At 46.5% G+C, this 14945-nt stretch overlaps 1 protein-coding gene across 2 annotated transcripts in view; it reads right to left on the bottom strand.

Moving 5' to 3' along the window:
* LOC137309969 (E3 ubiquitin/ISG15 ligase TRIM25-like) overlaps nt 1-13947 on the bottom strand; it is a 29786-nt gene extending 15839 nt beyond the window's left edge. The window contains exons 1-5 of one of the 2 annotated variants that reach the window (XM_067977966.1): nt 13299-13947; nt 11671-11766; nt 10751-10981; nt 7324-7346; nt 6160-6368 (exon numbers count right to left, since the gene is read on the bottom strand). In XM_067977966.1, coding sequence (XP_067834067.1) covers nt 6160-6368; nt 7324-7346; nt 10751-10981; nt 11671-11766; nt 13299-13859 — 1120 coding nt within the window. In that variant the 5' untranslated portion in view covers nt 13860-13947. The remainder of the gene's footprint in view (nt 1-6159; nt 6369-7323; nt 7347-10750; nt 10982-11670; nt 11767-13298) is intronic. The other variant, XM_067977967.1, reaches the window with a different exon arrangement.
* Between the last annotated feature and the right edge of the window lie 998 nt (nt 13948-14945).

Raw genomic sequence — 14945 nt, forward strand, 5'->3', positions numbered from 1 at the left:
CAGAGGTTTTTCTGCCGCTGCCGGTTTGGGGCCAGGTTGATGGAGATGGTGGAGTGGATTAGTCGGTGGTCAGTCCAGCAGTCGTCGGCTCCAGGCATGGCGCGGGTGATGCGGACATCTTTGCGGTCCCTCGCTCGGACCATGATGTGGTCTATTAGGTGCCAGTGCTTAGAGCTACTTTCCTTGATATATATTCATGACTTGGGTGTAGAGGGGACAATTTCAAAATTTGCAGATGACACAAAATTTGGAAGGGTAGTAAACAGTGAGGAGGATAGTGATAGACTTCAAGAGGTATAGACAGGCAGGTGGCCTGGGCGGACACGTGGCATGAAATTTAACGCAGAAAAATGCAAAGTGATACATTTTAGTAGGAAGAATGAGGAGAGGCAATATCAACTAATGGACACAACTCTAAAAGGGGTACAGGAACAGAGAGATCCTGGGCTTTATACATAGAGGCTGAGTGTACAAAAGCAAGGAAGTCATGATGAACCTTTATAATTCACTGGTTCAGCCACAACTGGAGTATTGTGTCCAGTTCTGGGAACCGCACTTTAGGAAAGGTGTAAAGGCCTGACAGAGGGTGCAGAAAAGATTTACGAGAATGATTCCAGGGATGAGGGACTTTCGTTCCGTGGATAGACTGGAGAAGCTGGGGTTGTTCTCCTTGGAACAGAGATGGTTGCGAGGAGATTTGATCGAGGTATTCAAAATCATGAAGGGTCCAGACAGAGTAGATAGAGAGAAACTGTTCCCATTGGCAGAAGGGTCAAGAATGAGAGGACATAGATTTAAGGTGATTGGCAAAGGAACCAAAGGTGATATGAGGAAAAACCTTTTTACACAGCGAGTGGTTAGGATCTGGAATGCACTGCCCGAGGGGGTGGTGGAGGCAGATTCAATCATGGTCTTCAAAAGGGAACTGGATAACTACTTGAAAGGAAAAAATCAGCAGTGATACAGGGAAAGGGTGGGGGAACGGGACTAGCAGGATTGCTTTTGCATAGAGCAGGCGTGGACTCGATGGGCCGAATGGCCTCCTTCTGTGCTGTAACCTTTCGATGATTCTATGCTGCAGTCCCCTATAGAATCATGGAATCTTACAGCACAGAAGGAGGCCATTCGGCCCATCGTGCCTGTGCCGGCTCTTTGAAAGAGCTATCCAATTAATCCCACTTCCCCGCTCTTTCCCCATAGCCCTGCAAATTTTTCCTTTTCAAGTATTTATCTGATTCCCTTTTGAAAGTTATTATTGAATCTGCTTCCACCGCCCTTTCAGGCAGCGCATTCCAGATCAGAACAACTCACTGTAAAAAAAATTCTACAAATCTCCCCTCTGGTTCTTTTGCTGTTTACCTTAAATCTGTGTCCTCTGGTTACCGACCCTCCTGCCATTGGAAACAGTTTCTCCCTCTCTACTCTATGAAAATCACTCAAAATTTTGAACTCCTCTGTTAAATCTGCCCTTAACCTTCTCTGTACTCAGGATCAATGAGCAGATAATGGATCGCAAGTTGGCAACAAAACAGAAAACAGAGAGTCGGGGTTAAGGGTAGTTACTCAGACTGGCAAAAGGTGGGAAGTGGTGTTCCCCAGGGATCGGTGCTGGGACCACTGTTGTTCACAATTTACATTCATGATTTGTATTCGGGAATCGGAAGTACAATTTCAAAATTTGCAGACGACACCAAACTGGGGGATGTGGTTAATACAAAGAAAGAATGTGTCAAAATACAAGAGGACATTAATAAACTTACAGAGTCGGCTGTAATTGGCAAATGAATTGCAATATCGATAAGTGTGAGGTGGTGCATTTTAGTAGGAAGAATAAAGAGGCCACAAACTGCTTGTTCAATAAGAGTCTAAATGGGGGAGAGGAGCAAAGGGATCTGGGGGTACAGACACACAAATCACTAAAAGCAGCGACACAGGTTAATCAGGCCATAAAAAGGCAAATCAAGCACTGGGTTCATTTCTAGATGGGTAGAATTGAAAAGCAAAGAAGTTATGTTAAACTTATATAGAATCTTGTTTAGACCACACTTGGAGTATTGTGAACAGTTCTGGTCTCCATATTATAAATAGAATATAGAGGCATTGGAGAGGGTGCAAAAAAAGATTCACAAGGATGATATCAGAACTGAGAGGATAAACTTATCAGGAAAGGCTGAACAGGCTGGGACTCTTTACTCTAGAAAAGAGAAGGCTGAGGGGTGACCTGATAGAGGTTTTTAAGATAATGAAGGGGTTTGATAGGGTAGACGTAGAGAAAATGTTTCCACTTGTGGGGGAGTCGAAAACGAGAGGTCATAAGTACAAAATAGTCGCTAATAAATCCAATAGGGAATTCAGGAGAAACCTCTTTACCCAGAGAGTGGTGAGAATGTGGAACTCACCACCACAAGGAGCAGTTCAGGCAAATAGCACAGATGTATTGAAGGGGAAGCTCGATAAACACATGATGGAGAAAGGAATAGAAGGGTATCCTGATTGGGTGAGATGAAGTAGGGAGAGGGGAGGCCCGTGTGGAGCATAAACTCCGGCATGGACCAGTTGGGCCGAATGGCCTGTTTCTGTGCTGTAGACTTGATGTGACTCGATGTAAAGAGAACAATCCCAGTTTCTCTAATCTCTCCACATAACTGAGGTCCCTCATCCCTGTACCATTCTAGTACATCTCCTCTGCACCCTCTCCAAGGCCTCGACATAAATAGAATTACATAGAATGTACAGCACAGAAACAGGCCATTCGGCCCAACTGGTCCATGCTGGTGTTATGCTCCACACGAGCCTCTTCCCTCCGACTTGATTTAACCCTTTCAGTGTATCCTTCTATTCCTTTCCCCCTCATGTCTTTATCCAGCTTCCCCTTATATGTATTTGTGTGTTCGCCTCAACTACTCCTTGTGGGAGCGAGTTCCACATTCTCACCACTCTCTCAGTAAAGAAGATTCTCCTGAGTTCCCTATTGGATTTATTAGTGACTATCTTATATTTATGACCCTAGTTTTGGTCTCCCCCACAAGTGGAAACATCTTCTCTACGTCTACCCTATCAAACCCTTTCATAATCTGAAAGACCTCTATCAGGTCACCCCTCAGCCTTATAGAATCATAGAATCATAGAAGATTACAACATGGAAACAGGCCCTTCGGCCCAACATGTCCATGTCCCCCAGTTTATACCACTAAGCTAGTCCCAATTGCCTGCACTTGGCCCATATCCCTCCATACCCATCTTACCCATGTAACTGTCCAAATGCTTTTTAAAAGACAAAATTGTACCCGCCTCTACTACTGCCTCTGGCAGCTCGTTCCAGACACTCACCATCCTTTGAGTGAAAAAATTGCCCCTCTGGACCCTTTTGTATCTCTCCCCTCTCACCTTAAATCTATGCCCCGTCGTTATAGACTCCCCTACCCTTGGGAAAAGATTTTGACTATCTACCTTATCTATGCCCCTCATTATTTTATAGACTTCTATAAGATCACCCCTTAACCTCCTACTCTCCAGGGAAAAAAGTCTCAGTCTATCCAACCTCTCCCTATAAGTCAAACCATCAAGTCCCGGTAGCATCTTAGTAAATCTTTTCTGCACTCTTTCTAGTTTAATAATATCCTTTCTATAATAGGGTGACCAGAACTGTACACAGTATTCCAAGTGTGGCCTTACTAATGTCTTGTACAACTTCAACAAGACATCCCAACTCCTGTATTCAATGTTCTGACCAATGAAACCAAGCATGCTGAATGCCTTCTTCACCACCCTATCCACCTGTGACTCCACTTTCAAGGAGCTATGAACCTGTACTCCCAGATCTCTTTGTTCTATAACTCTCCCCAACGCCCTACCATTAACGGAGTAGGTCCTGGCCCGATTCGATCTACCAAAATGCATCACCTCACATTTATCTAAATTAAACTCCATCTGCCATTCATCGGCCCACTGGCCCAATTTATCAAGATCCCGTTGCAATCCTAGATAACCTTCTTCACTGTCCACAATGCCACCAATCTTGGTGTCATCTGCAAACTTACTAACCATGCCTCCTAAATTCTCATCCAAATCATTAATATAAATAACAAATAACAGCAGACCCAGCACCGATCCCTGAGGCACACCGCTGGTCACAGGCCTCCAATTTGAAAAACAACCCTCTACAACCACCCTCTGTCTTCTGTCGTCAATCCAATTTTGTATCCAATTGACTACGTCACCTTGGATCCCGTGAGATCTAACCTTATGTAACAACCTACCATGCGGTACCTTGTCAAAGGCTTTGCTAAAGTCCATGTAGACCACGTCTACTGCACAGCCCTCATCTAGCTTCTTGGTTACCCCTTCAAAAAACTCAATCAAATTTGTGAGACATGATTTTCCTCTCACAAAACCATGCTGACTGTTCCTAATCAGTCCCTGCCTCTCCAAATGCCTGTAGATCCTGTCCCTCAGAATACCCTCTAACAACTTACCCACTACAGATGTCAGGCTCACCGGTCTGTAGTTCCCAGGCTTTTCCCTGCCGCCCTTCTTAAACAAAGGCACAACATTTGCTACCCTCCAATCTTCAGGCACCTCACCTGTAGCGGTGGATGATTCAAATATCTCTGCTAGGGGACCCGCAATTTCCTCCCTAACCTCCCATAACGTCCTGGGATACATTTCGTCAGGTCCCGGAGATTTATCTACCTTGATGCGCGTTAAGACTTCCAGCACCTCCCTCTCTGTAATATGTACACTCCTCAAGACATCACTATTTATTTCCCCAAGTTCCCTAACATCCATGCCTTTCTCAACCGTAAATACCGATGCGAAATATTCATTTAGGATCTCACCCATCTCTTGTGGTTCCGCACATAGATGACCTTGTTGATCCTTAAGAGGCCCTACTCTCTCCCGAGTTACTCTTTTGCCCTTTATGTATTTGTAGAAGCTCTTTGGATTCACCTTTGCCTTATCTGCCAAAGCAATCTCATGCCCCCTTTTTGCCCTCCTGATTGAGAGAAAAGAGCCCCAGCCGGTTCAACCTTTCCTGATATTTATAACCTCTCAGTTCTGTCATCATCCTTGTGAATCTTTTTTGCACATTATCCGGTGCCTCTACATCCTTTTTATAATATGGAGACCAGAACTGTGCACCGTACTCCAAGTGTGGTCTATCCAAGGTATGTGGAGACCAGAACAGTGCACAGTATAGAATCATAGAAAAGTTATGGCACAGAAGGAGGCCATTCGGCCCATCGTGTCCGCGCCGACCGAAAATGAGCCACCCAGCCTAATCCCACTTTCCAGCACTTGGCCCGTAGACTTGTAGTTACGACACTTCAGGTGCACATCCTGGTACTTTTTAAATGAGTTGAGGGTTTCTGCCTCTACCACCCTCTCAGGCAGTGAGTTCCAGACCCCCACCGCCCATTGGGTGAAATGTTTTTCCTCAGCTCCTGTCTAATCCTTCTACCAGTTTAATCTATGTCCCCTGGTTATTGACCTCTCTGCTAATGGAAACAGGTCCTTCCTATCCACTCTATCAAGCCTTCTCATAATTTTGTACACCTCAGCCTCCTCTGTTCCAAAGAGAACAACCCCAGCCTGTCCAATCTTTCCTCATAGCTAAAATTCTCCAGTCCTGGCAACATCCTCGTAAATCTCCTCTGTACCCTCTCCAGTGCAATTACATCCTCCCTGTGGTGTGGTGACCAGAATTGTGCACAGTACTCCAAGTGAGGTCTAACCAAGGTATATGGAGGCCAGAACTGTGCACAGTGCTCCAAGTGAGGTCTAACCAAGGTATATGGAGGCCAGAACTGTGCACAGTGCTCCAAGTGTGGTCTAACCAAGGTATATGGAGACCAGAACTGTGCACAGTGCTCCAAGTGTGGTCTAACCAAGGTATATGGAGACCAGAACTGTGTACAGTGCTCCAAATGAGGTCTAACCAAGGTTTGATACAAGTTTAACATAACTTCCCCACTTCTCCATTCAGATGTCCTCAGTACACACCGCCTTCCTCCTCTTTCAGTCCAATCAGTATATTGATCGTAATCCCCTTGGAAATCTTATTTTAATGATTCAATAACAGTTTCTTCATGTCTCAGACAAGCCCAGCCAACGGCAATCATCTCTAACCTGAGGGCTTTAATCTAAGTGCCTCCTCACCTCTTGAAATTCTTAACCTTGACATCTCTCCTAAAGTGTGGTGCCCAGAATTGGAGAAAAGCTGCACGTTCTTACTTATCATTCCCAATATGTCTGAGTGGTACTTTTCCGATCCATTCAGCCTCTTCTGGATAAGTTGAGATATTTTGGACAGGTTCAGGGTGAGCGCTGGAACATCTGGGTCTGTGTCTCTCTGAGTCTCAGTCACTCTGTAATGAAAGAGGAGAGAATGTTTTTATCAGTGGGGACATTTCAGATCAGAAACCCAAAGGGGAACGAGTGATCAGTGCAACAACCTGCACCCCTTCTAATGCTCGTACTAACACCCCGCAGCAACCCATCCTGAGAATGGCAGAATCCCGGGATTTGCAGTCTCCCTGCATTCACACTGATCTCCACACGAGCAGTGGGATCCTGGTTTGCTGCCACTTCAGCTCAGTTTGTGATTTTCAAAGCCGTCTGTGTTCAGTCCAGTTTCTCTGTACTGGAGCCCTTATCTTTCCATGATTAATAATTATTATTATCCCGAGGGTCTCCAGTCTGTGCTCCCCACTCTCTGCAGGAACACACTCACTACGATCATGTGAAGTGAGGAGAGGAGAAGGAACAGCCTCCCAGGGACCTGGGATCGGTGGGATTCCCTCACAGAGTGTCCAGTCACACTGACATTACTGGGACATTTCAGCACACACTCATTTCTCTGTTAGTGGATAGAATGAGCCAATCACAAGACATTTTACTGTCACTCTGACACTGGGACCTGCCCCTCTCCTCATTTCTCCATGGGCTGGTTGATAGAACAAGCCAATCACACATCACTTACTGACCCAATGGAATAAAGCTGTCACTGACACACATGGAGCCTTTAGGAAGCCTCGGTTAGATACAGGTCACTGCAGGTTTCTCTCACTCTCAATTCCTGTCTAACAGGTTCCTGAGAAGCTCTGCACACTGATGGAACAGCCCATCTCACTCCCATTTCCCACAGGCTGCCTGAACCAAGAACCCCTCAAACCACAGTTAAACATCACTCAATATTCGCCCCATTTGAAAGCCCCTGATCTGGGGAGGTTTCCAAGCGGTGATTCTACTTTCACTCTTCTCCCAGATACAGGTGAAGGTTCCCTATCAGCAGCAGGTACTGTATGACTGAGAGGAACTTACCTGGAAAGGAGCTGCTTCGTGTTCTGTGAATAAAAAGAGGAGATCAAATCAGCCCTGTAAATTTTTCCCTTCAAGTATTTATCCAATTCCCCTTTTGAAAGTTATTATTGAATCTGCTTCCACCGCCCTTTCAGGCAGCGCATTCCAGATCAGAACAATTCGCTTCCGAAAAATTTTCTCCACATCTCCCCTCTGGTTCTTTTCCCAATTACCTTAAATCTGTGTCCTCTGGTTACCGACCCTCCTGCCACTGGAAACAGTTTCTCCTTATTTACTCTATCAAAACCCTTCATGATTTGAACACCTCTATTAAATCTTCCCTTAACCTTCTCTGCTCTGAGGAGAATAATCCCAGCTTCTCCAGTCTCTCCCCATAACTGAAGTCCCTCATCCCTGGTACCATTCGGGTGAATCTCCTCTGCACCCTCTCTGAGGCCTTAACATCCTCCCTAAAGTGCAGTGCCGAGAATTGGACACAATACTCCAGTTGTGACCTCATCAGTGTTTTATAAAGGTTTAGAATAACTTCCTTGCTTTTGTTCTCTGCCTCTGTTTATAAATTGTAAACAATTTTACAACACCAAGTTATAGTCCAGCAATTTTATTTTAAATTCACAAGCTTTCGGAGACTTCCTCCTTCCTCAGGTAAATGAGGAAGGAGGAAGTCTCCATTTACCTGAGTAAGGAGGAAGTCTCCGAAAGCTTGTGAATTTAAAATAAAATTGCTGGACTATAACTTGGTGTTGTAAAATTGTTTACAATTGTCAACCCCAGTCCATCACCGGCATCTCCACATCTGTTTATAAAGCCCAGGACCCCGTGTGCTTTTTTAACAGCCTCCTCACCTTGTCCTGCCACCTTCAAAGATTTGTGTACGTACACCCCCAGGTCTCTCTGTTCCTGCACCTCCTTTAAAATTGTACCATTTAGTTTATTTTGCCTCTCCTCAATCTTCCTACCAAAATGCATCACCTCACACTTCTCTGTGTTAAATTTAATCTGCCATGTTTCTGCCCATTTCACCAGTCTGTCTCTGTCCTCCTGAAGTCTGTTACTATCCTTCACATCGTTTACTACATTTCCGAGTTTCGTGTCATCTGCAGACTTTGAAATTATGCCCTGTATACCCAAGTCGAGGTCATTAATATATATCAAAAAGAGCAGCGGTCCTAATACTGACCCCTGGGGGACACCACTGTAAACTTCCCTCCAGTCTGAAAAACAACCGTTCACCACTACTCTCTGCTTTCTGTCTCTGAGCATATCTCGTGTCCACGCTGCCACTGTCCCTTTAATCCCATGGGCTTCAATTTTGCTAACAAGTTTTCATCGAAGAATTCAATCAAGTTAGTCTGACACGATTTGCCTTTAATAAATCTGTGTTGTCTGTCGTTCATTATCCCATTTTCTTCCAAGTGACAATTAATTTTGTCTTGGATTATTGTCTCCAGAAATTTCCCCACCATCGACGTTAGGCTGACTGGCCTGTAGTTGCCGGGTTTATCCCTCTCCCCTTTTTTGAACAGAGGTGTAACATTTGCAATCCTCCAGTCCTCTGCCAGAGCCTCCACTATTTCCACCCTTACTTCCCTCAGCAACCTCGGATGCATCCCACCCGGACCAGGTGACTTTTCCACTTTGAGCGCTGCCAACCCTTTTAGTACTTCCTCTTTATCTATTTTAATTCTCTCCAGTTTCTCTCCCCCTCCTCCTTTACTGTAAGATTGGCAGCATCCTCTTTAGTGAAGACCGATGCAAAGTATTCATTTAGTACCTCAGTCATTCCCTCTGCCTCCACAAGAAGGTTTCCTTTTTGTTCTTAGTCGGCCCCACCTTTCCTTGAACTACCCTTTTACACTTTGTAAGTTTCTAAAAGACTTCATGTTACCCGCTAATCTTTTCTCATACATTATCTTCACCCCTCTTATTTCCTTTTTCGGTTCTCCTCTGCACTCTCTGTATTCTGTTTGATTCTCTACTGTATTTTGAACCTGACATTTACCATAAGCCTCCTTTTTCTGTTTCATTTTAATCTGTTTCTTTAATCATCCAGGGAGCTCGAGCTTTGGATGCCCTTCCTTTCCCCCTCGTGGGAATGTGTCCAGTCTGTACCCGAACTATCTCCTCTTTGAAGGCCTCCCATTGCTCATTTACTGTTTTACCTGCCAATCTTTGTTTCCAATCCACCTGGGCCAGATCCCTTTTCAACTCACAGATATTATCCCTCCTCCAGTTGAGTATTTTTACATTTGGTTGTTTCTTGTCCTTTTCCATTACTTTTCTAAACCTGATGATATTGTGATCACTGTTTCCCAAATGCTCCCCCACTGAAACGTGCTCCACTTGCCCCACTTCATTCCCCAGAACTGGATCCAGCACTGCTTCCTTCTTCGTTGGGCTGGAAACATATTGAAGAAAGTTCTCCTGAACACATTTGAGGAATTCCTCCCCCTCTTTGCCCTTTACTCTGTTTTTTCCCCAGTCTATATTCGGATAATTGAACTCCCCCATTATCACTATTCGATTGTTTATACAACAAACCAATCAACACCCAATGAAACCAAACCGTGAATTTGGGATTGAGAGTAAAGAGTTCAGTGTATAACAGTAGGTGGGGCCAGTGACAGGAATGGGGAATAATCCAACATTTCACTGCACTCCATCCTGGGGCAGCACCAACACTCCTGGGACAGGGCTGAGGGGGCAGCACCAACACTCCCGGGGCAGGGCTGAGGGGGCAGCACCAACACTCCTGGGACAGGGCTGAGGGGGCAGCACCAACACTCCCGGGGCAGGGCTGAGGGGGCAGCACCAACACTCCCGGGGCAGGGCTGAGGGGGCAGCACCAACACTCCCGGGGCAGGGCTGAGGGGGCAGCACCAACACTCCTGGGGCAGGGCTGAGGGGGCAGCACCAACACTCCTGGGGCAGGGCTGAGGGGGCAGCACCAACACTCCTGGGACAGGGCTGAGGGGGCAGCACCAACACTCCTGGGGCAGGGCTGAGGGGGCAGCACCAACACTCCCGGGTCAGGGCTGAGGGGGCAGCACCAACACTCCTGGGACAGGGCTGAGGGGGCAGCACCAACACTCCTGGGACAGGGCTGAGGGGGCAGCACCAACACTCCTGGGGCAGGGCTGAGGGGGCAGCACCAACACTCCTGGGGCAGGGCTGAGGGGGCAGCACCAACACTCCTGGGACAGGGCTGAGGGGGCAGCACCAACACTCCTGGGGCAGGGCTGAGGGGGCAGCACCAACACTCCTGGGGCAGGGCTGAGGGGGCAGCACCAACACTCCCGGGGCAGGGCTGAGGGGGCAGCACCATTGCTGGGCCCCACCAACAATCTTCAAACAATTCAGTCCTCTCACCAGCCTCACAGAAACGCCCCATTCCCCAGACATGGCCCTGTTTATATTGAAGATGTACCTGAATAAAGGAGAGAGGGTCCCTCTGTTCCAGACTCTGGTATTCTCCATCTATTAATGTCATCTGTTCCATCCTCTTGTTTAATGCTTCAGAACAGCTTCTAATCTGTGAGAGAGCTCGGAGCCCCTCCTCATCGATCAGTTTCAGTGCGTATTCTTCATCTTCTTCCAGCTGTCTCCTCCAGTCAGAGTAGCTCTTCGATAGCTTTCCTTTCAGCTCATTGATTCGTGTCTGAAACCCAAACCAACTCTCATTACAAACGGCCCTTCCACACAGCTCTTACCCTGAGCACACGGCACTTTCCAGGGACGGGACAGTTTGTTTCGATCACTACTCGATCACCCGTTAAAGATAGACAAGCAGTGGGGGGTGTCTACTGGGAGAGAAAACAGAGTTTAACAAGTGTTGCCTTGAGCCTTGAGTTTAAAAGAAAGAGCACTGTATTTGGACTGTGTATGGCACTGCCACCTGGTCCATCCACACCTGGAGTGATGGGTCCAGTTTTGGTGCCCACACCTGGTGAAGGAGATCAAGACTCTGGAGAGGACGGTGGCCAGAATGACACGTAGTCTGATGGATTTAATTCTGAGGATCGGCTCCAAGAGGGAGGGCGATTTAGAGAAAGGCCGAGAGGGACAGGATTGATGTTTTTAAAACGATCGAGGAATTATTGGACTCACTGGTTGGGTGAGGTATTGAGATGGATCAGGATGGTAGGACCAGAGGGTCTGTGTATAAAATCCATAGGCACAGAGTTAGGTTAGACACCAGAGTCCTTGATCTCTGGAACAGACTCCCTGAACATGTGGGGGGTTTGGAGTCACTCCCACCCTTTAAAAGGGAGCTGGGGAGGAATTTCCCAGAGTTTGTCCTGAATTGGCTGCAGATTCCAGAGTAAATCCAGTCCCACTTTTCCCTACCTTTATTTCAGCTTCTGATCTCTCCAAGTCTCGCTGTTTGCTGGAACAATTCTGCTGGACTCCCCGAAGCCTCTCGATTTCTCTCTCCAATTCTTCCTATAAAGGCAATTGGAAAGTTTTCAAAAGGGATTCAAACTGGGATTTAAAGGGGAAATGATTCCGTTCCAGGAGTGACCCCACTGGGTGTGGATAGAAAGTGGTTTGGGGGATTCTCAGTGTCTGGGCCCTGAGCAGAAATATTCCCTTCTGTGGCTCTCAGTAAAGAGGCGCTCCCTGCCCTGTATAAACTGAGTGACCACACACACCGGCTTCTTTTCACACTGACACACCGTGTGCTGCATTTTCACACGGACTCAGCTCCTCCATTTCCAGGAATCAGCCGAGGGGAAAGGGAGACAGACTCAGTCACACCAGCATTTCTCAAACACCAATTCCCTCTTGTTGTGAGAAACAGTTTCCCCCCCCAGCCCCTGAGTCACCCCCCGTGGGTGTCCCTCACTCCCCCCACCGGTGATGGTCCTCTCCCTGCTGGTCAGATGGCAGAATACCCCAGCGTTACACAGGGCTCCAACATGCTCTGCTCTACAGCCCTATGCCATGGAGTGCCAGTTCTCACAGGTGCCCATGAGAATCCATACGCAGTGCCCCTTTAATGAAAATGCTTACATAGTCAGTAATACTAGAAGCTAGGATTGCTTATGTGGCAAAGTAGAAACAGGAGTTACTTCGAAGCCAGCATACTGTGGGTCAGGACAAGGGGCCCCATCAAGGCTGATAGTTATATGCTGAGTTTGTTAGATATAGAGGTCTGTTGATGCTCATCATGGAAGAGACCTGACAGGACTCGGGAGTCTCTGGTGTGAGTGTTTTGGTACAGCCGGTTAATCAATAAAAGCAATAAGCTGATCAAGGCTGGAAACATTCCAAGCTAGTAGATAAGAGTGGAGAAGGACCACGAAGGCATTCCAAACTGGGAGATAAGAATACATTCATCTGTGTCTGTCAATGTTGCATGTTCAGGCCCCTGTACTACCTGTAATTGGCCGGTAATTATGTAACCTTACATGGCCTACCGATGCCCCGCTGATGATTGGTGTGGACCCTGGCTGTACAGGTGCCCACCTCCTCTGATAAATGTATAAAAGTGTGAACTCCTGTATGTAACTTGTCTTGTTCTGTTAGGATCGACACGGCTCTGTCCGGAGTCAAAATCGATGCTAGAGACCAAGCCCCGCGGTAAATAAAATTGTGTTGAATTTAAAGACGTATTCGATTTCAGTTTTTGCTGAACCAGACTGAGGGGAAAGAATCGAGTTCATCACCCACACAGTGAATTACTGAGCTCCACAATGCCCTCACCAGGAGGGGATGATTGTGGGTGAGGGGCAGTCACCCTGGCTCACTCTCACACCCCTCCCAGTGCCCACCCTGTTCTCTCAGACAGACTGTAAGAGAAAGGGGAGGGAGCATCTGACTGACAAAAAATTAACAGCACGAAACCCAGACCCAGGGCAGAAAGAAAACACTGGGCTAAATCAGCACTGTCTGCAATCAGTTCGAATTAATGTTCGTTATTAAAAGGAAAACTCTCCCTCACTGTATTTAATATCAGGAATTATGTCACTCACCTTAATTGCAGCTTGTGCCTGATCGAGGCTCAGCAGTGTGTGGGATTTATGTTTCCCTATTATTGTACAGGAAGCACACACACACTCTGCATCATCTTTACAGTAGTATTCAAGGACCTTCTTATGGTCAAGGCACTGTCTCTCTGTAAGATCAGCCGTAGGCTCGATTAGGGTGTGATCTTTCAAGGCCTCTTTCCGTAAATGTGGTTTTAAATGAAGGGAGCAAAAGGAAGCTTCACATTTCAGACACGTCTTCACAGCTGGGGTTGGATTTTCTTCACAGCAATCACACATGACACGGCCTGAATTAGCAGGAGGCTGTGAGCGATTGTATTTCTCCACGATATTACACAGCGTGAAGTTTCTCTCCAGACTGGGCCTGGGGTTGAATTTCCGGCGACACTGAGGGCACTCAAACCCTTCTGGGCCTGCTGTCTGGGCCCAAACTCCCTCAATACATTTCAAACAGAAACTGTGCAGACAGGGTAATATCACCGGGTCCTGGTACACCTGGAGACACACAGCACAGGTTAATTCATCCTCGAAAGCTCCGGGCTCCATTCCTGCAGCACCTGAAAGAGTTTTCACACAGCACAGAGAGAGAGAGAGAGAGCAACCAGAGCAGGAAGTGAAATTCTCATAAACACTCGCTTTGAGGAGTGACAAAGTTCATTTCACTTTCATGACTCACTTTGGCTGAAAATTAACCCTTTCAGGCCTGCAGTAGCAGCTCAGAAACAAAAATCAGAAAAACAAGATTGCAATTTTACAATCTGGAGTCAGAATACAGCAAGCTGGACTCAGTAAACACAAACCGAAAAGTAATCAGCTCAGACCAGACCCTAAACGGTTTAACAAATGATTTAAAACTGATATAAAGAGGAACAATAACCTTCACAAATCCCCCAGAGAGGAAAGGGAAGGAGCTCTCTGGGAGGAATAGAAAATATACAGAAAAAGTTAAAATGTTCATCGGTGGGAAAGTAAGCTGTGAGGAGGACACAGGAATTCTGCAAAGGGATATTGACAGGTTAAGAGAGTGGGCGAGAAGGTGGCAGATGGAGTATAATGTGGGGAAATGTGAGGTTATTCACTTTTGTGGGAAGAATAGAAAATCAGAATATTGTTTAAATGGTGAGAAACTATTAAATGTTGGTGTTCAGAGAGATCTGGGTGTCCTCGGACAAGAAACACAAAAGTTAGCACACAGGTACAGCAGGCAATTAGGAAGGCAAATGGAATGTTGGCCTTTATTGCAAGAGGTTGGAGTACAAGAGTAAGGAAGTCTTACTGCAATTATACAGGGCTTTGGTGAGACTTCACCTGGAGTACTGCGCACAGTTTTGGTCTCCTTATCTCAGGAAGGATATACTTGCCTTAGAGGCAGTGCAACGAAGATTCACTAGATTGATTCCTGGGATGAGAAGGTTGTCCTTTGAGGAGAGATTGAGTAGAATGGGCCTATACACTCTGGAGTTTAGAAGAATGAGAGGTGATCTCATTGAAACATATAAGATTCTGAGGGGGCTTGAGAGGGTAGATGCTCAGAGGCTGTTTCCCCTGGCTGGAGAGTCTAGAACTCGGTGGTATAGTCTCAGGATAAGGGGTCGGCCATTTAAGACTGAGATGAGGAGGAATTTCTTCACT

The sequence above is a fragment of the Heptranchias perlo genome, unplaced genomic scaffold (assembly GCF_035084215.1).
Source record: "Heptranchias perlo isolate sHepPer1 unplaced genomic scaffold, sHepPer1.hap1 HAP1_SCAFFOLD_198, whole genome shotgun sequence".
Classification (NCBI taxonomy): Eukaryota; Metazoa; Chordata; class Chondrichthyes; order Hexanchiformes; family Hexanchidae; genus Heptranchias; species Heptranchias perlo.